This window comes from Populus trichocarpa, chromosome 13 (genome assembly GCF_000002775.5).
Source record: "Populus trichocarpa isolate Nisqually-1 chromosome 13, P.trichocarpa_v4.1, whole genome shotgun sequence".
Lineage (NCBI taxonomy): Eukaryota > Viridiplantae > Streptophyta > Magnoliopsida > Malpighiales > Salicaceae > Populus > Populus trichocarpa.
Window position 1 is genome coordinate 8,222,532 of NC_037297.2, and position 24,795 is coordinate 8,247,326.

General features: G+C 31.0%; 2 protein-coding genes across 3 annotated transcripts; both read left to right on the top strand.

The window, feature by feature from the left end:
- Positions 1-5,373: 5,373 nt before the first annotated feature.
- On the top strand, positions 5,374-7,893 carry LOC7477702 (receptor-like protein CLAVATA2). Its single transcript, XM_002319779.4, has one exon. The coding sequence runs from the start codon at positions 5,631-5,633 to the stop codon at positions 7,806-7,808; it is 2,178 nt and encodes a 725-aa protein (XP_002319815.3). The 5' UTR covers positions 5,374-5,630; the 3' UTR covers positions 7,809-7,893.
- Positions 7,894-12,844: 4,951 nt separating this feature from the next.
- Positions 12,845-18,956, top strand: LOC7477703 (uncharacterized). 2 transcript variants are annotated; one of them, XM_002319252.4, is made up of 6 exons: positions 12,845-13,058; positions 13,129-13,226; positions 13,302-13,385; positions 13,459-13,530; positions 15,828-15,925; positions 17,891-18,956. In XM_002319252.4, the coding sequence occupies exons 1-6, from the start codon at positions 13,035-13,037 to the stop codon at positions 18,481-18,483; spliced, it is 969 nt and encodes a 322-aa protein (XP_002319288.3). In that variant the 5' UTR covers positions 12,845-13,034; the 3' UTR covers positions 18,484-18,956. The 2 variants fall into 2 exon arrangements, with proteins under 2 accessions (XP_002319288.3, XP_052302584.1); XM_052446624.1 differs by lacking the exon at positions 12,845-13,058 and having other exon boundaries at positions 13,205-13,226; positions 13,440-13,530.
- The last annotated feature ends 5,839 nt before the right edge of the window (positions 18,957-24,795 follow it).

Consider the following 24,795-nt stretch of genomic DNA (forward strand, 5'->3'; position numbering starts at 1 on the left):
TGATATGGTGCATGTATTGTGAATTTTATTTTATTAAGATGTTGAATTTTGAGATTCTATGAGTATTGTATTATGCGAAATGATGATATCTATATAAGCAATGATGGTGAAATAAAACAAAATCCACCATTATCAGGTCGTTATGTATGAATATCGGATCATGAAATGATATGAATTCTTGGGATATTACAGATAAATCCACAACCTTTCATTTTTTTTCTTCTTTACAAGCTTACTATCTAAAGTCTCTTACAAAAGTAAAAGGCATAGAGGAACCAAACTGAGATTTCGAACAAAAATCATGAACCCAATTGTACCCAAGATTGAAAGACAATACAAATTCAAGGTTAAATTAAAGGATTATCAGAAGAATTTGCATAAAATTAAGTCTATGGACTTAATTAGACTTTGTATAGGCCAAATTGATTTAATCGTGGGCCCAATTAAAGGATTAATTAAGTTTAAGAATTAATTTGAGTCAAATTAAAAGATTTAATTAAGTGCAAGGACTTAATTATATTTTTAATGGGACTTACGTGGTGAAAAATTAAGTTTGGAAGCTTAATTTAGGTTTAATTGAGAAGATTGAAATTTTAGATGATCAAATTTAGTTTTTACAAAGTCATTTGGGTGAAATCAGGGATACAATTGAAAGAAAATCAAAGTTTGGGGATCAATTAAGAGCCAAATTGAAGAAATTCATAACCAATGACCTTTTTTGCAAAAGGTGCGCGAATTAAGGGACCCAATTCAATTGAAAACATGGGTGAAATTAAAAAAATTAGAAGTTTGAAGGTCAATTAGGGATGAAATTAAAAATACCTAAGACCAAGGACTAAGTTGAAAAACGCGCTGAAATCATGGGATGTTTTTGAAACTTGACAGGGGAAAAATTGAATTGATTCTTAAAATTAAAATTCGAATGAGAACTTAACTGAACAATTTGAAAGATTGAGGCTGAAATCAAAAGAGAAAGTTTAAAACCTAAATTAACCATAAACGCCAAAACGACGTTGTTTCATTAAAATAAAATGGTGCTTTTTCGTGTTGTTTTGTTTTGGTCAACAAAAGTAAAAAATAATAATAATAAAGAGTGTCAGACGACATGTTGTATGGCACTATTTGTCATCTTCTTCAAAAGACCCATGAACAGTTGCCTCGTGAAGTTATTTTTCAAGGTCATTTAATGCCTCGTTTCTCCCTTAAACAAGATAAAAAAAAAAAAAAAAAAACACCACCCTCATGACCTGACATTGTCTTACACCCTAATCCCTTTTTCCACAGGTTTGCCACTCAAAAAACCACTAAAAAGTTAACCCAAAGTCACTGACCTGACCACTTTTTGCTACTAATTATGGTGACTTTTGGTCAATGGTTGGGATACTTTCTATTTGAATCAAGGGTCAAGATTCATATCCAATGAAGACCAGATGTCCCTCTTTCATCTCTTATAGATAAGGGTGAATTTTGTGCAGAAAAGGAAAAGAAAATCAGGGGAGAAGAGAGTAAAAAAACTAGCCAAAAACCATCATTTTTCCAACTGCCCAACTAGCCACCTTTCTCCTCCTCCAACAACCACCGTGGGCCACCACGAGCACCCATTGCACCACCAACCGATAACCAACAACCACCTCTTGCCTAGGTAAGCTTCTTCTTCCTCCTCATGATTCATTACATTGTATTTTTTATGGCTTCAACACGGTACGACAACCATGTTTGCTAGCATTTTTGCCAACAAAACCTTGCCACTAGACTGGGCTAGTGACAAGATAAATGAGTTGGACTCAAACCCATTTCGTGTCTGGGCTGGGTCCAACTCATGTTTATTTAGAGAGAAAAAAAAGGTATGTTAGCACGTTTGGCTTACGCCAATTTTGTTAAAGAAATAAGGTTTTATTTGGGTCTTTAAGGTGTGCTTGCAAAACACAGTCTTAAGGCATTTTTAATGCCTCTGATTTTAAGCTAAGGGCGTGTTTTGCAAACATGCTCTAAACCTTTTTCCTTTAGTTTTAATTTTTCTTTATTTTGGGGTTTAGTCAAACATACATCTAAAAAATTCAAAAACTTTTGAAAAACTTTGCGCATTTTAAAAATATTTGTGGGTCCCTAACATACTTTTCCAACAATTTAACCTAATATTGGGTTGTACACTTACACTATAAATACAAACCCAGTATTAAAAATACATGATTTTTCTTTGAGATTTCAAAAAAAATTCAAAAATTAAAAAAAAATCCCTTATTTTAGAATACAAAACAATATGTTTTTTTTTAGAATTTTATTTAATATTGGATTGTAGACTTACACTGTAAGATACGGACCCAGTATTAAAATACCTAATCTTTCTTTGAAATTTCAAAAAAATCCAAAAACAATTCAAAAACATTCCCCATTTCAAAAAAACAAAAATATGTTTTTTTTTTCATACGGCCAAATCCTAAAGGTTTTTTATGCATATTTTATAAAAAATAAAATCATATTTTTATCTTGTTTTAAAAATACAAAATGAATATTGTAATCAGTTTATGATTACCATTAGAATTTGACCAAGATACCAAAAATCTCACAACAATTAATTTGTGTAATTAGTATTCAGAGTGTTAGGGTTTCGCTGTAGACTTTTAATATTTGGGGGTATAAAATTACATTGTAAAGTATACTCTCAGATATTAAATATACAAAATATGAAATAAATGTCATGCTAAATTTGGACCTTAGAACGGTTAGGATTTAACCAAATAAGATAGAGACTTTCTCATGAAAAAAAAATTGTCTTGAACCTTAGATGAGATCAACGGATAAAAACATAACCTAGAAAAACAATCAATCAACACTACAACTCACCTTAAGTAGATTGTACTGGGTGTGATGCGTCTTTTCCTTACACAAGTAGTCCTCTTACTCAGGCTCTCGCAGACCATATGTTTCTTAGTACCATGATACTAAGTGGTGACTCCCTCAAATCATAACTTTATGATTAAACCCAAAACCCCTTTAATTCCAGGAGACAGCTTTGTCATTTGACATCATGCATATCATGAGTGACTCCCTCAAATCATAACTTTATGATTAAACTCAAATCCCCTTCAATTTTAGAAGGCAACTTTGTCATTTGACGTCGTACACATCACGACAATAACCAAACCCTAAAACTCTTCTCTCTTCAATTTCTTCTTGTATTCACCTTCCTCTAACTAAAACCATCAATCCTTCTATTTTTCTTTTCTTTACAAAACAACTCTTCTAATTTTCTTGGATGGATCATGCCTTGTAACAAATTCAATACGGATATAAAAGTTAACTTTCATGATTTGGATTTTAAACTTGATGATGAAGATGTTAAAAAAGACTTAAGCTCAAGGTGCTCGAATTCTAGGACAAGATTCAACGCTCTAAATCTGAATGATACTTACACGGAAACTTTTGTAGATCATAGGCAAAAGGCAAGTCCTCTATTAATTTACGAGTGCTTATTTTGTTTCCAACAAGGCTCACACCACTCTCTATAAGATCATTCCTAAAAGTAATTGGGTTCTCTTCTATGATTTATGCAACATTACTAATTATCAATAATTATTTGATTTTGTTACATCAACTCACTTTGTAACTTTGAGAAATGATCTTTATTTGGTTGGAAATGGTTCGGCAATTTTATTCCAATTTGACTAATAAAGAACATGGGGATAGTAAAGTTGTCAGGTCACTGACAAGTCTTGTGAATAGGGAGAAAATTATAGTTACTCGTTCATTCTTGTCCATGGATTTCAAGATTCTTGTCCATGGAACATGCCCTCGAATACTCCATATAAATTGTTCTTTGGCTTGCTTCAAGAAAAAACTTATTCGTTAGGATTTCAATAATAGTGGTCATGTCTACCGACACCAAAGTCATTCTCCTTTAAATCCTCCTTTCACCACTTTGGCTACTCGTGTTGAGAAAGTCGACAAGACTACAACTCAACTTCAACTGCACATTACACTTCTTCGGTCCTAAATATAACGTTTCATGCATCCACCTACTCAACATGACTTTCCTGAAAGTTTTAATGCAAGTGTCGGTAGCTCTCAAGGGGCTAACTAGGATTATATGGCGTTGGATTATAAGGAAAAAGAGGATCCTACATAATCAACTTGGTATAAAGATTGAGTTGCTCTTGGGGCAATGGTCAAGTTTTCTTTCTTGTATTTTATTTCTACTATGTGGCATGTAAATTTTAGAATTATGCGTTTACATACCAGCGGAATCTAGGGTGCTAGTTTAACTCTTACTTGCATTATTAGTATTTTAATTGATGCCAAAAAGAAGAGTATTATAACTAGTACGTATATGAATGCTCTTGGAACTCGTATTTGCTCATTTGTAGTTGATATATATTTTCCATGTTTATATGATATTAAAGTGAAATGATGTTATTATGTTGTAAACTATATAAAATTGATATGTTAATATAAGAGGATCTTGTCTTCTTATTATCACATTTGTGTTGTCTTAAATATAAGAGTGACCTATTTGCCGCTAAAAATAGATAGTTAATGCACCTTTCCCCGTAAATAGATTATTTTTTTTTATTAACGTGGGTGTCCGGGTCAGCTTGCGTGCACCCCGACTAATCCCACGGGTCCTGAAGTTAACGACCATATAAGTTTCAAGTGGCCCTAAGGGAACTCGAACTCGTAATTATTGGGGAGCAAACCCAAAACCTGACCAGTTAAACTACCCTTCAGGATTTCCCGTAAGTAGATCATTCCTTCAAAAGATGATTGCATTATTCCTAAATTATAATCTTAATTATTCCTTTCATTTTGCTTTGATTGCATTATTTCTTCACTTTAAAAAGAAGAGTTAAGATTAATTTTTTACTAAAGACTTGAGCTTTTTAACTTATAATTTACTCTTTCTCTGTGAATATTTGTTTTATTTCATTCATTTTTTAAGTCAAAGATATTTTTACATTATAAATGTCATTTTTAGTAGTGAATTTTTATTAACTTGAGTGATTAGGTTGTGATCTTGAACTCATGAAAAATATCATGTGGGTTTAATCTTGATTCCATGAAAAATGATTGTGTTAGGGTTTTAATGTTGAGCCCATGAAAAAGATTAGTGTTATAATAAATAAGATTTCACCCATAAATAAAGCTACGCAGCAAATTAGAAACGCTCGTGCTTACCACATGAGGTGTGGGATCTCTTTTAGTTTATTTGTTAACAATGAAAATATAACTTTTAAAGATCAAATTGAATAACAATAAAGTTTGATGACTAAATTGAAACATATATAAGTTTTAAGGGACTTGGGGAGGAAATTTGCCAATTAATAATATGTTATGTATGTATGTATGTATGTATGTATGTGTCAGAAAGTACTTTAATGGCGCACATTTTGTGAAGGAAGAGTAAAGAGAGAAAAAGATACGAGACTGTCTGTGGCAGTCTGCGTTCCTCCAAGAAGCAATCCACTATTTAGTGAGTCTCTCTCTCGAGATCTTTACGTCCTATATCTGGTTGTAATATTATGGGCTCAGTTTCTTCTTCTTTGAATGTTTGAATTTGGTTTGCTACTATAATTTTCTCCATCTCTAGCTCTACCGAAGCACATAGGGTTTCACTTTTTCTCCCCTCCTGTGTTATGTCGAATTTTGTTCACCCTTGTTTGTTGCAATTACTGCCACTCTTGTTCTTTGTACTGGTACTGTTGTTTTGTGCATCATGCCAATCTGCCTCTGTTGATCTTAACCCAGAAGACAAAGCCTCACTTTTACTGTTCCGGTCTTGGATTCAGGACCCCGTTCATGGCTTGTCAACCTGGTTTGGTTCTAACTGCACTGACTGGACAGGTCTGGCCTGCCAAAATCACACCGGCCAGGTCATTTCTATCAACTTGAGAAACGTGAATCTGTCTGGTTATATTCACCCCAATTTGTGCAATCTTTTGTTTCTTGAAACCCTGGTTTTGTCTGAAAATGGTTTTACGGGCCAAATCCCATTGTGCTTTGGTAGGTTGCAAAATCTCAAAACCCTTGATCTTAGTCACAATAGATTTGGTGGTGTTGTGCCTGACTCACTTGTGACGCTTAGACAATTGAAGGAACTTTCTTTAAATGGGAACCATGATTTGGGAGGTGTTGTTCCTTGGTGGGTTGGTAATTTCTCGTCCAATTTGGAAATACTTGACTTGGGTTTCAATTCTTTTCATGGGACAATACCTGAAAGCTTGTTTTACTGCAAGTCATTGAAATATTTGGATCTTGGAAATAATTACCTGTCGGGTGATCTTCATGACTTTTTTCAGCCTCTGGTTTTTCTCAATCTCAGTTCTAATTCGCTTTCAGGTACTTTGCCTTGTTTTTCTGCTTCCATTCGATCTCTCGGTGTTTTGAATTTAGCTAGGAATTCTATTGTGGGTGGTATTCCTACATGCATTGCTTCCCTAGAAGAATTGACGCATCTGAATTTATCATTTAATCACTTGAATTATGCAATATCTCCGAGACTTGTTTTCTCTGAGAAGCTTCTTGCATTGGATTTGAGTTTCAATGATCTATCTGGTCCACTTCCAACCAAGATTGCAGAGACAACAGAGAAATCAGGCCTTGTTCTTCTTGACTTGTCCCACAATTGTTTCTCTGGTGGTATCCCTTTGAAGATCACCGAGCTGAAAAGTCTACAGGCATTGTTTCTTTCTCACAATCTTCTTACTGGGGAAATCCCTGCTAGGATTGGAAATTTGACGTATCTCCAAGTGATAGATCTTTCACGCAACTCATTATCGGGTTCAATTCCTTTAAATATTGTTGGGTGTTTTCAGCTACTTGCACTAGTTCTCAATAACAACAATCTCTCTGGTCAAATTCAACCTGAACTTGATGCGCTGGATAGCCTGAAAGTATTGGATATAAGCAACAATGGGATTTCTGGGGAGATTCCACTAACTTTGGCTGGCTGCAAATCACTTGAGATAGTAGATTTCAGCTCCAACAATCTCTCGGGAAATTTGAATGATGCAATAACCAAATGGTCAAACCTCAGGTATCTCTCCTTGGCTCGAAACAAATTCAGTGGAAGTTTACCCAGTTGGCTGTTCACATTTGAAGAGATCCAAATGATGGATTTTTCAGGCAATAAATTCTCTGGCTTCGTACCCGATGGCAACTTCAACATTAGCTTGGAGTTCAATAATGGAGATGTTAGACGATTGCCTGCCGAGCCATTTCTTGCAATTCGAAATATTGAGATCAAAATATCTGTGTTGGTTGTTGATAACAGTGAATTGAGCTTCAATTACCATCTATCTTCAACTGCTGGAATTGATCTATCTGATAATTTGCTACACGGGGAGATTCCACATGGCTTATTTGGACTACAAGGTTTGGAGTATTTGAACTTGTCATACAATTTTCTTGATGGTCAGGTTCCCAGTCTAGAGAAGATGGAACGTTTAAGGGCATTGGACTTGTCACATAACTCTTTATCGGGTCAAATACCAGGAAATATTTCCAGGCTTAAAGAACTCGTACTCTTGAACTTCTCATATAACAGTTTGTCTGGATTTGTTCCCCAGAAAGAGGGGTATGGAAGGTTTCCTGGAGCATTTGCTGGAAATCCAGATTTGTGTGTGGAGTCCCCTAGACTAAAGTGCGACTCAGGTAGCCTGCCAACTGTGCCTGGGAAGTCATTTGAAGAAACTGAAGGTCCAATTTCTGTTTGGATCTTTTGCATAAGTGCCTTTGTTAGTTTTTATTTTTGTGTTGTCACTCTATTTTGTTCCACTCGAGCAAGAAGTTATCTTCTTCAGACAAAAGTTTAAAATCCTGTCAGCTTATGTTAGGGAAACCTCTCGTGTATTCTTAGTTATCTATCATCTATGTTACCTACGTCAATGGTTTTTCTTCTCTCTTTTTTTTCTTTTTTTTTCTTTATCTTCTATGTTGTAGGAATTTCAACTTCGATGTTTATTTTTTTAATTTTAAATTTTTGTTCTTAGCTTTTCTGTAAAAGTTTTATTTGTTTGTAATTTTATCCATCAATTTCAATGTAACATATATTGATTTTTTTTAAAATTGATTTTTATTTTTTTTATTTCTATTTTTTTTAGTCTATTTGTAAAAAATTTATTAGTTTTCAATTTTATTCTGCAATTTAAATTTATAGTATTACGTTTTTCAATTTGATCCTCATTGTTTGATTTCTATTTTTTTTTTTTAGCCTTTTGGAAAAATTATTATTCTTTTCAATTTCACCCTTCAATCAAATATAAAATTTATTTTGTATTTTAATTTTGATCCTCATTCTTTTAATTACTATTTTTTGAATTTTTTTATATAATTGAAATCCATTTTCAATTTCATCTTTTATTATTTAATTGATTGAGAATTAAATTCCCTAGTTTTTTCAAATAGGGTGTTTCGAGTCTAATGAATCAGGTAAAGGGTTCAAAAAGTTAACATGTTTTTTTTATAAAAAAAAATTATAATTTTTTTTATTTTTTATTGTGTAATTTCAATCTCATGATCTGGGCTACATGTTTGGTAGGATATTCTGGGTTGGCTCAACCCCGATTATTAGGATTACAAGTTTATTATACTAACTCGGGTTGACTACGACGGTTTTATTATGTTTTTTTTTACTTCATTTTGTTTTTTTATATTTAAGGGGTTACAAATTGAAATACATTGTTTGATCCTTTTTTAAAAATATATTTTTCCCTAAGTTGTTCTAATTGTTTTTTTTTTAAACTTCATCTATCTATTCTTGTTTTTTTTTCTAATTAAAATAAAATCAATTTATTCAACTCTATATATAATCGAAGTCATGTATTTTTTTTATATATTTTAAAATACACTTGAAATAGATAAATATTATATTTTGCATGAAAGAAATAATCTAGCTGTACATAAAAGCGCAGGTACGAATGCTAGTAGTCACTATTGGATTGGTTGAACGCCTCAACTTTGTTCTTTAATTTTATAGGGCTTCTAAATTAAAAATGTAAATGTAAAATATATTATAATTATAATATTGTTTTTCGTCTTATTCACATTTTTTTTTATTAATTTCAATTACTAAGTTTGGATTGGATAGATATAACATCACACGTGTTATGAGCTAATAAAAAACATAATTCAAAACCGTGTACAAATTTAGGATTCAGTACTAGATGAAATAAAATGTGAATAAAGCATTTTAAATTAACTTTTTCTTATTTAATTATGACAAGAATAATACAAATAGAACACAACAAGCCTTGTGCCTGTGCTTCGGAGAGAGTCCTAGCTATTTCTTTGTGCAAAAAATAATATTCACATACCGCAAGTGTATTTAAAAAAACAAAGAAAATAATGTGATTCAGGTGATAGACCCGATTTAGTCGAATAAACTTGTTTTAATTTAATAAAACAAAAAAGGGAAATGATAGTAGATGGATTCATAACCTATTAAATACAGAAAAACAAAACAAGATAAAAACAATGACATAAAAAAACAAGTATTGGTTAACTTGAGTTAACATGACAAAGTTGTAAACCTGATAATCAAGGTCGAGTCAATCCTAGATATCCCACCAAACCCGTGTTAATTTTTCAAACTCGTAACCTGGATTATTAAACCTGAAGCAGTTGCTCTAAAAAAACCATGGAATTCAATTTTTAATCAATCAAATATTGAAAAATAAAATTGAAAAAAAATCTCAATTATACAAAAGGATTAAAAAATAATAATTTTTACAAAAAAACCAAGAAAAAAAATAGAAATCAAAACAATAAGGACCAAATTAAAAAACACAATACCATCAATTGAATTGAAAGATGAAATTAAAAAGTAATAAAACTTTTATAAAAGGGCCAAGGAAAAAAACTAGAAATCAAAATAATAAAGACCAAATTAAAGAATATAATATTTGGTAAATTAAGATTGAAGGATGAAATTGAAAACAAATAAAACTTCTACAAAAGGAGCGAGATAAAAAATTAGAAATCAAAAGAATAAGGACTAAAATTGAAAGAGAAACAACAAAGATGGCTAACCTGTAATTTTATGGGAGGAGAGAGAAAAGAAGAGAAAAAAATAAAGGTCTATTGACAACAAATTAGACCATCATTGGAGACACATGCCGCACCACACAGGAAAAGGACATGGTGGCCCTTCCAACGACACAACATAATGATCCTTTTGAATGCCAGGAGGCGTTGCACATGTTGACAAGAGTGAGCGGGCACCTCCCACGTGTCTTCAAATGTCGTACACGGACGCCAACCTTTTGGTTTTTTTTATTTAGCCAAGTAACAAATTGCCTCTCAGCTAACTTTATAATTACAAAAAAAAAAAAAAAAACCATTATGAAAAGCCCCAAAAGCCCTTTGAGCTTAGGTTTAATTTTTTTTGATTAAAGGCATTTTGGTCATTTCACTATGCATTTTATTTTTTTTATTTTATATATTTAGTCAAATACCAAATTGCACCTCAATTGACATTATAATAACAAAAAAAATCATTGTAAAAATACAAAAATTCCCCTTAACTCCATGCTTAAGTTTTTTGCTTCCAAGAGTATTTTGATCATTTCTCTATGTAATTAAGATGAGAAAAGAGATATTTATCTTTGATTAATTTGAAAATGACATATAAACCATATAAAAAGACTTCAATGCCCTTGAAAATCTATGTTAAGCTTTTTAGGTGGATGGGCAACACAATCATTACACTATTCTGGGGAATAATGCTAATGGGTGATGGGTCTAGAATTACAGTACTTTTCCAATGCCAATTAAGTATTGTTTTTAATGTTTTAACTAGATTATAATAAATAAATAAATAATCGACAATTCCTTTCCTTTCCTTAAGATAATGTGAAATAATAGAATTGTAGTAGATAGGTGGTTTGTGTTACGTTGTGGTCTGAGTCAAATTTTTCCTAACATAAAAAAAAAATGCCCAAACCATTATAGTGTTTTAAAAGGAGAAAAAAAAATATGAGACTCGGGTCATTGATTTGAATGGGTTCAATAAGCTCAGTTAATTTAATAATATAATTATATATACAAAAAGCCAACGACAATAAAAAAATAATAAAAAAGACAACTACTAATAAAAAATGAATGCTTACTAATATTATGAAAATATATCATTTAAATATTCTTAAAAGGTAAACAATCTTATTTGATAACAAAACAAAAATTGAATGAGAACGGAATAACCTCTTTAAGAGGAAAATGAAAAAAATAAATCTAAAGCTTAGTTACTAGTAAATCAAATACTAAAGGATGAACTAAAGAAAAATTAATTTAAAAAAATGATAAAAAAAAAACTCGACTCGAGTCAGCATCCCAAATTTATGGCCTAGTTGTGAAACCAAGATAACCTCGTACAAAAGAAATTGAATAAAATAATGAAAGACAAAACTGAAGAAAAATCAATTTAAAACATAAAAAAAACTCGAGTTAGCCTACGCTAACTCGACTAACTTGTAACGTAGAACATGAGATCAGGATAACTTTATAGAAAGGAAAGAGAAAAAATCATAAAGCTCAAGGCTCAATAATCTAATATCGAAAGATGAAATTGAAAAAAAAATCATTTAAAAAAAAAAGACCTAAAGAAGACCGAAGTTAAATCGAGCAAATCTTTGAAACTCATAATCTAAGTCATAAGGCTAAGATTACCTCATAGAAGACAAACACAAAAAGGTCATGAAGCAAAATTCTCAATCATTCAAATATTGAGGCATGAAATTGACAAAAAATTAATCAATGAAATAATAAAAAAACAAAACAAATAGCAATAGAAAAATAAGAAACAAATCTGGTATAAAAATTAAATGAAGTAAAATAATGAGGGACAAAATTAAAAAATAAAATAAATCAAGAAAATGATAAAAAAAAAACAATTAGTATTAAAAGAATAAGGATCAAATTGGATATAAAAAAATCAAATGAAATTAAATGTTGATGGATGAAATTGAAAAATAAAATCAAGTTCAAAAGGCATTAAAAGAAAAAACAAATAGTAATAAAAAAAATTAAGACTAAAATTGATTCAAATTCAAACTGACATGACACATTTAATTTTTAGAAGCGAAAGTGTGAAGTCCGAAGCCATATAAGAGAAAAGAGAGAAGAGATGAAAAATAATCCATCAAAACCACACTGTCTATCCTCTGCCAACACTCACCTCACCATCTAGAAGAGCTAGGTGCATCATTCCTAACACCACCATAGAAGCTAATATTTGACCACTAGGAGATGTCACATTCGTTATCAAAAGGGCTCATAAGTATTCCACATGTTGAAAAATGTATTGTATGCGCTAACTACTTTTGATTTACAAATAATATTTTATATTTATTAGGATATCAAATTATTTTATATTCAATTTGATTATAATTAAATAACCACGAGAAAAATACAAAAATCCCCCTAGACAACAATCTTTTTATATTTCTAAGAATAATTTAATTATTTTACTGTATTTTAAAAAATAAAAATTCTAAAAAACTCTTTGATGACAATTTAATTTTATTTCCTGTTACAATTAATTTAGTTATTATATTATATTTAAAAATATTAAAAAATTAATTTATCCTCAATTATTTTAATAATGATCAATGAAGTATGTGAAAATATAGTATTACTTTTTATAATTAATTCAATGATTTTTTCTAAAAGAAACAAAACAATCATTATATTATTTGGATCGAATTATATTGCAGTGACTTGGGTGAAAGACCGAGTATTTTTATTTTATTTTTTAAAATTTTAATTTAATGAAAAGATATACAAATCATGAGAATATAATATTGAAAGAACAACTTTATTATTATTTTTATACGAAGATAAATGAAAGATTGAAATCACTTGTGAAGAACCCACCGTTGAAAATAGAGAGTAGAGGAAATAAAGAGTCCAGATTAGATTCTCAAGGAACTTCTTCTCTCTCCTCTTTTCGTTTTCTTTTTCTCCTCCTTTCACAGGAATTTTAATTCAATCTACTCTGCTGCTACTGCTTATAATCGTCTTCTTCTTTCTCCAGAAAATAAAATATGAGCGTGACTGAGTTTGCTATGGTAATTATTAAATTAAATTTTCTTTCTTTCTTTCTCTGTCTCTAATTAATTAATGGATTGTTAATTGCAGGTAGAGGAATTGGCTTTTCTGGTGAAGGATAATCTTCGTTGCAAACATCTTGTCTTGTCAATGGAAGAAACCTTTCTTAATTTCCTTCAAGATGACAGGTAATTGTAAATTTGTAATTGTAATATTATTTCGCTCTATATATTTATTTACACCAAATTGTTAATGAATTGCAGTTCCCACTCCGATGGTATCTTGGAGCTCCAACCAATGGATGCATATAGTCGTCTTCTTTTGCATCGCCTTGCTGATATATTTGGGTATTTTTATTTTTATATTTGGGCCTGTTTATTTTAATTAACTAATTAAACCAGGGTTTATTTTATGTGTTAGGTTTTCTCATGTATCTATTGGCGAGGGAGCTGATCGTCACTTGATTTTAGAGCGGTGCCCGGAGACATCAATGTATGCATGTAAACCCACGTAATCTCTAATTGTTTTTGTTTCTTTTATGTACAACTACTATTACTACTACTACTGTGTAACATTTACGCTGTCCTGTCCAGTCAACATGTCTTACGGTATCAATAACTAGGTTTCTTCCCATATCATTCATTCATTTTGCTGCCTTGCCTCCTATGTTTTTTTTGTGGACAAATGTTCTTTGTTGGGTATCTATCTAAGATGTTGAAACATGTAAATGTAATTTGTTGGGTACACAACAACAACAACAACAACAACAACAACAAAAAGTTGGTTAGATCCCAGTTTCACTAAACAACTTTTCCAAGACTGCATTTGTGTTCCATGAAGCTATCCTTTTGAGTGAAGTTGGATGGATATAATGATGTTGAGGTTTTGAGAAGTCAGCATTTGTCACAAAAAAATGCTATAATCAAATCCAAAGGGATGCATCTTATTTGATGCATGAGCACGACCCACTAGAAGCTGTGCCTTTTTCTTTTTTTTACAAAAAAGTTAGGTCTTACCTTACTTACCTTTCTAGTATAGCTCAAATGTGTCCTTGTTGTCTCTTCAAGACTTGTATTGTAGGAGTAGGGATACAGCCAATTCAAAACTTAGTATTTATTATTTTTAATTTATACTCTACAAGATTTTAGAGCAAGTGTTGTCTTTTGAGTTTCTGAATTTTTGTAATTGTTGAGCACATAATGATAATTGGAAAGTTGGCATCATTTATTCGTTATAGGCCTCAACATAGTTCTACTTTACCCTGGTAAATCTCTTAGGAAGGTATTTCTCTTGTGATAATTGTTGTCAGTATTCAATTGTCAAACCTCTATGAGTTATGGATGTGCTACGATAATAAGCATCATTATACCCAACCCTTCTCTATCACTAAAATGAAAAGTGAATCTTAGTAATACAGATACAAATGAGCTTCATAGGAAAATCACTAAGGTAATGGTCTTCTTCTGGTGAATCTCCAATTGATGAAACCTACTTGAAGGGCAAATAAAATGTGGGCTAGAAACTGTGGAAGGGGCAAGTCTTATGAGTCCATCTTAATAATAAATGGTTTTTCTCAAGCTTAGACAATGGGTCTTTAAGGATGAAAAGGAGCAACATATTGATTATCAGGAAATTCTAAGTAAGGAATGCAATTGATATGCAATTTGTGCCATTTATAATTTTATCTTTAAGGACAAATCTAGCATTGCAAATGCATTTGGTTCCTTCAATAGAGAGGAGAGCATCATTTTATGTTATTCAAAATTATAGATTTTTCCACCTACTCATGCTGAATTTAAAGTTGAGCTTTTTTCTGATCATGGAAAAATGACAAAGAAAGAAGGAAAACTTGGATTAATAGTCGGGTACACTAAAATTTGTGATAGTTAGGGATTTTAGCTTGATTCCTATAAAAGAGTTTAATCAAGAGTTTATTCACGTTCCTATTTAGTTTGTTTTCGTATCAAGGAATTCCTATTCATAATCATTGACTTTTAAAAGTTTTTTGGCGTCTAATAGAGCACCTATTATTAAATTTCTAATAGCTCATCGACATCTATTTCCTAAAGTAGAGGACTTAGGCCGTTTGAGGGAGTATAACAAGAATGAAAGAGAAGCTCCCAGATTTTCAGACCTCTCAAAGATTTCTCAAGCATGTCTAGCCAATTTCTGATTTTCTTTGATAAATTTAAATCATAAAACACCCTGAACTTTATTACAAGCATGTTTTTCTACAACTTTCACCTGTATCTTACTTTGTTAAACTCTAGATTCTCATATATTTTTTCTACTTGTTGCAGTAGCTATAGTATTCCTATGATTGTGTTGCGCTCCTCTTAGTGATCCCTTTTGTCATTATGTTAATTGCATATATTACACCTTTGACTTGACTAGTAAATGCTTTTGTATGCGGACATGTAGTGACCATTACTTTGTAGTTTAATTATTTATTAAATTTGGTATGACTTTTCCTATCCACTTTATTTGTCATGTTTGTCTCAAGGTTTTTTTTTTTTTTAACATTCACCCAGTTGTCATATTGATATTGTTGTTTCGACAATTTGTAACTCTGAAATTTCATTGTAACAATGATTTTTTTCCTGCCTTTCTATAAGTTGGTGTTTCACTTCAGAACTTCAATGTATGGTTTAGCAACATAATGAATAATTTTTATTTTGCCGATAGAAAAATATTAAATGATCTTTCTTGTTTAATATGAACTCATTTCTCACTTGGGGTGCAGCGGTCAGATATTTTCTTCTTTTGATAACCTATTTCTTTTACTGCAGACCCTCCATCCTTGTTAGTGACATCCTATTCCAATTTGATGAACCTCACACTTTGACAACGTCACATCAATTACTGAGGAGGAAAGATGCTCCCCCAGGTTAAACTTTTTTTTGCCTTCCCTTTTAAAATATTTCACATGTGATGTTGCCCCATCTTCACAATGGAACACGCAATTATTCAGTACTTTTGATGTGGTGATTGAAAGTAGCATATTTCTATTATAATTTACATTAACAGAAATATAAGGAATGGATGTACTAAAACAATTGATTCTAGCAACTATCATGATCACCACAATATGAAAGGATCTTAGCTCTGCTACGATACATTGTTCAAATAATTGATTTTTCATTTCTTTTCAGTGTCTTTTAGGCTGGAAAGAGTGTAGCAATTAAGCAATCTAACATGAATCTTGGGGAGGTAGCTCAACTTGTTCGTATATTTCAAACATACCTCCAATCTGTCTTTGCTTCCAATTTGTCCCTAGATATAAGGTCAACAGATTAATAGTGGCTTGAATCCATTACACTGGATTCACACACTGAATATGCCTATTTCTTAGACGAACAATTAGTATTAACAAAACACTAAAAGGCTTGAGGTGAAACACTGTAGCCCATGCCCTTACACACACAATTCACTGTAGATTGTCACATTGATTTTTTTTTGTTTTTTTTTTCATTTTGGTCATTGAAGTTTTTTTCGACTTTGATTAAGTCCGTTTATGATCAAATTGATAGCCAATTTAGGTAAAATTTCCTAAGAAAGGGCATGATTGAAAGTTAGAGGACCAAAGTGAAAAGGATGGAGAAAATGGGTGGCGGTTTAAAAATTGAGGCTGAAAAGTTCTCTTTAGTCCTACTTTTTAAATGACAATCTTTCGGTCCTATAGTATTTTAAAAACTCATTTTTAGTATACAACTTTATTTTTTTTATTTTTCAGTTCTTGGTTTGAGAGCAGAGAGATAGACACAGGATTTTGGTGTTAGAGAGAGAAAGTCGTCGGTTGACACCATTCTGGCCACTAAAAATATTGATATGGTATTCACGGGTTCCATTCGATGAGAGAAATTTCACTTGACTGTTATTTCACCTTAAAATGGCCCAAGAATATAGATCTGAACTGAAAAAGTTTTTAAGTTTCGTGTTGATTTTTTGTTTTGGACTGATATTTTGGTTGTTTAAAGGCTTAAAGGGGTTTATGTAAGTCTAGGATTTTTTAGGCATTTCAAAAAATGGTTCAATATTGAATTTTTAAGGTTAAAAAACCCCTGCCCTAATTTTTCAGTGTTGGAAACTGGTTGTGTTGGACAAAAAAAATAAATAAAAATAAATAGGAAGGCACATGTGTTGCCCTTGCTTTCGGGCCTAGGAATTGGTCCCTTTGGCCTAAACTCTTGGGCTCCTTTTTAAAAGGCTTTCCTTCATTTTTTCCTTCATTTAAACAAAATCAAAGAATTTATTTTTTTTAAAAAAATCATACACCAATAATTTTTTTTTAGATTATACTAGGATAAGATTTTTTATTTTTATTTTTAGATTTCCTTCATCTATTGTTAGATTCTGGTATGCTTCTTTAACAGCATGTCGTACCTCAAAACACAGCTATGTGAGTACATATGCGTATTATATATACCACCACCATTATGAGAGAATTGATGAAAAGCATTTTTCATTGTCTACCATTGGAAGCAGACATGGTCTTGATTTTTGCCAAAATGAAATGATTTTCTTATTAAGGATTTATTTTTAATGAAAAAATAAACTTTGTGGAATGGAACACATAATCACTTAGAAGAGGTTTTGTTTATTTATTAATCATTATGGTCTTTCTATTAACCATTTCCATTGATACTAAAATAAATATGTTTTTGTCAAGAGTATATTCCTTATCTTGCTACATATCTCATATCAGACGGTTTCCTTTTTTCCTTTATTTTGAAAGATCATCAAGAACTTAGTTTCTCTCCATTTAATTGCCAAGCTGCTCTATGAGCTGTATCAGGAGTACTCTTTCATCCTTCTTTGGGTTTTCCCTTATGTCTATTTGGTTATGTTTCAGTGTTGCCGGCAACATCACCTCCTCATAATGCATTCAGGGAGAGAGAAGTAGCTTATTTTGCTGCTCGGGACCGTATTTTTTCAAGGGATGTGGGAGAAATGAAAGAACCCATTAAGGAGAAGCCACAGAAGGTACTTGTGGTTGCCCATCGAATGATAGCTCATGCTTTGGGTCAAAACACAAGTCTGCGGAACCAAGGTGCTGCTGTTAGGGATGGCGAAGGACATAGAGTGAAAACCAAAGAACAGCATGTCCAAGAAAAGGGCAAAATCGAACCTAATTCTAGCTCAGAAGCTTTTCAAGGGATTGCTTTCCTGCCTGACAAAAATATCAATTCGTTCGGTAAAACAAAGAGCAATAATCATGGATCTTGTGCTTCATCACAAGGTCAGAGGAATTCGCACCAAGTGCTGGTGGAAAGAGGCGGCACTTGTAATATCAGCAAATCTCAGAATCTAACAGGTAGAAATAGTACCAAGGACTACTCAAAAGAGGAACACGTGGGAGCTGCAAAGAGGATGTTTGCTCATGCATTGGGACGACACTTGGGCGATCAAACAACAAACAGTGACAGAAAGCGAGTTGATGACTGAGGGTCGAGCAGCCTTTCTATGGAAGGAATGGGGTTTTGTTTCTTCATGATTGATTCTATAAAAATCCAAGAGGAGCTCTAGTTTCCATGATGACCATTTCATTGTCCAGTGCAAGAGCCCAAGATGATGTTGTGAAAGAGATGTAGAACATGAGGTGTTGGAATCAATGATAACTGTCTGTGGCATAGGAAGTGATGAGGTGACCGATGTTTGATTCGGACTCGCAGAGCCAAATCAGCTGGTACTGCCTTACAGGAGGTGCATTTGTTGCTTCTCTCTTCTAAACCTGAACCATGCCTACTTATCATTTATTAGATCAAACATAAAGTATGTGATTGCAACTTTAGGAGCTCTAATTAATGTTTCACGAATTCCCGTTTTGCTATATGCACTGCAGACCTTCAGTGTCACTGGAACAGCCGCTCGACTATGTTTTTTTTAAATTATTAATATATTATATCTACTTTTAGTAAGTTTTATTTTTGGTTGAACGGTCAGGACATTTTTACGCCGGTTTATGCATCAACCCACGCTAAGTATTCTTTTGTGCATAAATTGCACTAAATTATGGGTCTGTCTCTCATTGACCAATGCATTCAAAGAAATAAATTCTTGACGGTTCCAGGGTTTCGAACTCGAGAAACAAACCTTCATCACAGCCTATCATTATGTTACTTGTATTAAGTTAAAATCCCTGTAATTAAGGATGTTTAGAATAGACTCCGAACATCCTTTTATTTACCATGATTGTTACAATGACTTGAAATTATTTATTAAATAAATTTGATGGATGGATGGTTACTTGAAGTCATGGAAGAAAAATACCAATAACAGGTGTCCAAGTCACTGGGAAAAACAAAAAAAAAAGCCAGGTGGAATTAAAAGTTGCCACCGCAGCGTTTACAAAAAATGAACAATTGTCATCATCTTTCTATTCTATTACAAGCTCTACAATCCCCAAATTTCCAAACACATGCTGTCTTGAATATGAGTTGATCAACCAGTTTTTTACATTGCTCTCACTGACTATTCTCAAATTCATAAGTCCATAGCCAACGCAATACGAAACAAGCAAATTCTGATTTCTGAACATATTGTTAAACTTCTTGTTATTATTATTATTTTTACATGGATCTCTGTTTTTTTAGGATAATTGTCGATTGATCATGGAAACCATTCTTATTATATGGGCCGTTGCAGTGTGAAAATCTAAAAATTCTATTGGATAAAAATATTGTTACAAAATATTAATGAACAAATCCTTCTAATAATATTTGTCCACTTGTTTAAGGTGATAAGGGATAGTAACTTTGTATATAATTTTATAATTTTTTTTATTAAAGATTTAAATAGCTTGTTGCAAAAATATGTTGTACCAACCCTTATCATAGCTCAAGTGATTCCAAATCAACTTAAAATATTTTATTTTAAAAACTTGATTATTGTTTTGTGATTATTATTTTAACTTGAAATTATCTCTATTCATTTTGAAACATAATTTATTGAGACTAATATGTACAAGAAAACAAATGACGGAGAAAATAGACCCATAAAACTATACCCTCACAATTAAAGATTTCAACATTTCAACGATAAGAATAAGATTTAAAGGCATCATGTGACGATTTGAAATGGATCCTAACTTTTGACAATTTCACAAGTTTTGAAAAATGCATGTGCATTTTTGAACATGGTGGGCCAATAAAATCCACATTGTAAGATTTTTGCAGTTGCTTTTTTTTTACGAGAAATGATCTATACATGCTTCAGAATGACAATTTAATAATACTATTTACCATTGTCAAGAATGCATCTTCAAAGTATTTGATTAGGACAATACTTGAATAATTAAGGGTCATCCCAATAAAAGTTCTTCCCTTCACTAAAAATTTTTGTTTTGTCTTGAGTACTTCAATGAGCTACCAAATCTCTTGTTGCAAGAAAATTAATAATATTAACAAACCAAGGCATTGCAGATATAGAAAATAAATATTTGTTAGGAAAGTAATCATTTATTAATGTGATGTCAAATGTTGACTTTATTATCAATCTTGACAAATGATTAGCGACAATATTTTCAGTGTCTTTTTTTGTCTTTGATTTCTTCCTAAAAATAAATCATTTGTGAATCTACAGATTCATTGAACTCAATTTCACTAAGAGTAGTTTAAAATTGTTCATAAACTAATTCTTCAATAAAATCTCCTTCCTATAAATTATGATCATCTCTAGGTTACTTGCAAATGTTGAAAACATTTATTTCCAATCTTATGTTTCCAAAGGATAACTTCATCACTCCATTCCTACAATTAATCAATGAATTAGAAGTTACAGGAAATAGAAATCCTAAAATAACAATAACTGAATTGCATGCTTAAACATGTTGTGGATCCAAGACAATAAAATCTATAGGATAAATGATTTTTTAACTTGTACTAACACATCTTCAACTACTCTTCTAGGTACTTTTACAGATCTATCAACAAGTAAAAGAGTTATAAAAGTTGGTTTCAACTCACCTAGATTGAGACTTTTAAAAACTGAATATGGAAGTAAATTCACACTAGCTCCAAGATCAAATAAAGCCTTTTCAATTTTATTTTCTCCAATAAAGCATGAAATTATAGGATAACTAGGGTTTTTATATTTCAAAGCATTATTGTTTTTAAGAATGACACTTACTTGTTCGGCTAAAAAGACTTTCTTTTTCACATTCAATTTTCTCTTCACGGCGCACAAGTCTTTCAAATATTTCGCATAAAAAGGTATATGTGTAATAGCATCCAACAAAGGTATATTGATCATTATCTGTTTGAAAGTTTTAAAGATTGTGATTCACTTTTCTTTAATTAGTTATGACATGAGAAAATGGAAGTACTTGTGGGAAATCAGTCTTTTCTTTGAAATGTTCAGGTTCAACCTCTTCCTTACTTTTAAAGATTGACTCATCATCTTTCTCATAAGGTTCAATAATAGATTTTTCAATAATCTTGCCACTACAAAGAGTCATGATTGATTTGATTTGATTCATGTGTTGGCTTTCTAAGTTCAAGAATATGTTTTTCAATAACCTTACCAGTGCAAAGAGTCATGATTGATTTGATTTGATCCATGTGTTGGCTTTCTAAGTTCAAGAATAGGTTTTTCAATAACCTTACCAGTGCAAAGAGTCATGATTGATTTGATTTAATCCATGTGTTGGTTTCCTGAGCTACTTGCATTTGAATTGTATTGTCCTTTGAGATTTTGTTGTGGTTGAGAAGGAAACTTATCTTTTTCCTTAAAACTGAGAGCAAATATGAATTTTGCAAGGGTATCTTTCAAATTTTCCATAGTTTGAGCATTTTGAGTGTTGATTGACTCTTGCTTTTCAATGAATACATGCAGTGGAAATCCTCAAGATTTCTTCAACGACACCAAAAACTTAATACAATCAAATGATTGATGTCTTCTTCAAAGTGCATGAGTGTCAAAGTAATAAATAATCCGGAAAAATTGGAGTCGATCCACTTGGATGTTAATTATACAAAACCACAAATAATAAAAGAAAAGAGTTGAAGAGAACTTTGAGACGTGATATTAAAATAAAGATTAAACAAATATAAAATAATTATCAAGGTTACAGGATCTACTAATGGTATTTCAAATAAATATACTCCAAACTCTTTTTATTACTCAATTAAAAACCACACACAAATGAGGTTCCAATCGGATGATTTATCATTAATGACTTATTTTAATTTATTAACATGATCATATTAATTACCTTATTTGAGTAACACCAATACTTGTAAATGTTATCAATTATTCATGGTGTTAACTTATGTCAACAATAAATCGAGTTCCTTTTATAGCATAAGTGTCGATTATCCATACAATATGCTATGGAAGGATAAAATATTTGTTATGTCAAGAGTTGATTATCCATACAATAGGCTATGGAAGGATAAAATATTTGTTATATCAAGAGTTGTACACCACGAATATAGACTCACCACTTAACAAACAAGGTATTAATATTGAGTACGATAATAATTATAAAACATTTTAATAACAATTTTTTTTAAAATATAAACATTAAAATCCATGTTGAATTTGTACTATACTTGTATTCTTACACCATTAGTGTAACTTTATTACCTAGGCAAAAATAAACTTAACTAAACATAATAAAAATAAATAAATAAATAAATAAGATAAGAATATAACTATGATATAAATTAACTAAGTATGATAATTATAGACAAGAGATTAATAAGAGTATACCATGGAATAAAACTTGAACAATAAAAAAATAAAAAGAAAGAAAACAAGACCAAGATCTTGATCTGAAAACCAAGATACCTAAATATATGGCAAATACCTCATTTTATAGGCTAAAATCTAGAAGTATTAATTTAGTGGCTAACTATTACTTTGATAGCTAACTATGGATTTTGTGGCTGGACAAAACATCATTGATAACATCAGAATTTGAATAGATGATCTCATGAAAGTTGTGGGTATTTGTCTTAGATTTCCAACAAAAAAAAAATGGGTTCATTTGAACTTCTAGAACTCGAGATATGGGTTGAACACCATACAGTTTCTAGGCTGTAGGACAAATTCAAACTTCTTTTCTGTTGCTAAGATTTGAACTTTAAAATGACAGTCATAAATTAGATATTACAGATGAATTTACCAACGGATTTCACCAACTGGTTAATTTCTTTGGTAATTATATTCATGCAAATGACACGTCATTGTATATTTTGGCTTTTTTGAATTCTTTTTTTTTTCTCACTGTAATTCTCTTGGATACCGATGAAATATTTTTGTTGGTGTTTACCGATGAATATAGCGAGTGAATACTCTATTGGTAAAGTTCACCACAATATATTGACAAAATATTTTTGTTGGTGTTTCTGTTAGTATTTGCTAATTTTCTAGTAGTGGAAAAAAGTGCACGGAGGATGAAATTTGAAAAAAGAAGATCACAAACAAAATAAATAGCAATTAATAGAATGAGGATAAAATTTGAAATATTAAAAAATCATAAGGGGTGAGAATGAAAAATATTTATAATTCAATAAGGATGAAATCAGTGAAAAAAATATCAATAACAAAAAGAAAAATAACAAAAAAAAACAAGAATAAAATTTAAGAGGAAAAAGCACAGGAAGGATGAAATTAAAAAGTAAAATTAAAATGATCAGAGATAAAATAAATAACAATTAACAAAATGAGGTCCAAATTTAAAAAATTGAAACATCATAGGGGTGAAATTAAAAAATATTTATAATTCGATGCTATTCATAAATTAAAAAACAGTAAGGGTTAAATTAAAAAAAATATAGGGGGCAACTCAACAGATGACAAACCATAAAAAATAAAAAAATATATAAAATTAAGAAAAAAAACAAAACAACCTGGACAAACCTTTTAAACCTTGTCTAATTTCTAAAAGTTACAACACGTAAAATTTTAGACTTGAATTAAATCAAGAAGCTAAATTATCAAAAAAATTAATTTTGAAAGATGAAATCAGTGAAAAATATTATTAAAAAAAACTTGCAAAAGAAAAAAAAGAGCAAAGAAAAAAAATGAGGGTAACATTTGATAAAAAAACACCCAATGAGAATGAAATTTGAAAAAAAAAATTAAAATGAACACAAACAAAATAAATAGCAATTAAAATAATGAGAACCAAATTTGAAAGATAAAAAAAATAACAGGGGTGAAATTGAAAAACATTTGTAATTTCATGGATCATTTAGAAATTAAAAAATGGCAGATGGTGAAATTGAAAATCAATGGTACGCAAACCGCAAAAATAACAAAACAAAGCAAAAAAAAAAAAAAAGGATAAAAAATTAAAATTAAAAACAACACCTTAAAAAAAGAAAAAAAGATTCTTCATGTTTTCTTTCCTTCAAAAGCCTTGCATCTGCTGCAAGAAATGTTGGGTATTATGACAAGAAATGTTGGAGCTTAGAATCACACTTAAGAGTAAGTCGTATGTATTTTGTCAATAATCTGGAATTGATTGGTTGCTGATATCAGCTCATGGCTTTGAAACTTCCTAATCCTTCCCTTAATTTTAGTCGTAATTTTAAAAACACTTTTTTTTTTTTTTTTATCATAAAACATTTAAAATATAAGAAGAGATGCATTCAGAAAGAAAAAGGTAATTTCTGATAAACATTAAGATGTATAAATCATAAATTATGTACGGAAGAACATTTATTTTTTCTTTATTTTTATAACCATTCTACGTTTTTAATCTGTAATTCTGTGAAATGAATATCTCCGCTGTTGCTGCGGCCATCTCAC

Excerpts from the sequence above, each read along its gene's own strand:
- LOC7477703 (XM_002319252.4), top strand. The coding sequence starts at position 13,035 with ATGAGCGTGACTGAGTTTGCTATG. Across the intron at positions 13,059-13,128 it reads GCGTGACTGAGTTTGCTATG|GTAGAGGAATTGGCTTTTCT; the intron begins GTAATTATTAAA and ends TGTTAATTGCAG. Across the intron at positions 13,531-15,827 it reads CGGTGCCCGGAGACATCAAT|ACCCTCCATCCTTGTTAGTG; the intron begins GTATGCATGTAA and ends CTTTTACTGCAG.
- LOC7477702 (XM_002319779.4), top strand. The coding sequence starts at position 5,631 with ATGTCGAATTTTGTTCACCCTTGTTTGTTGCAATTACTGCCACTCTTG.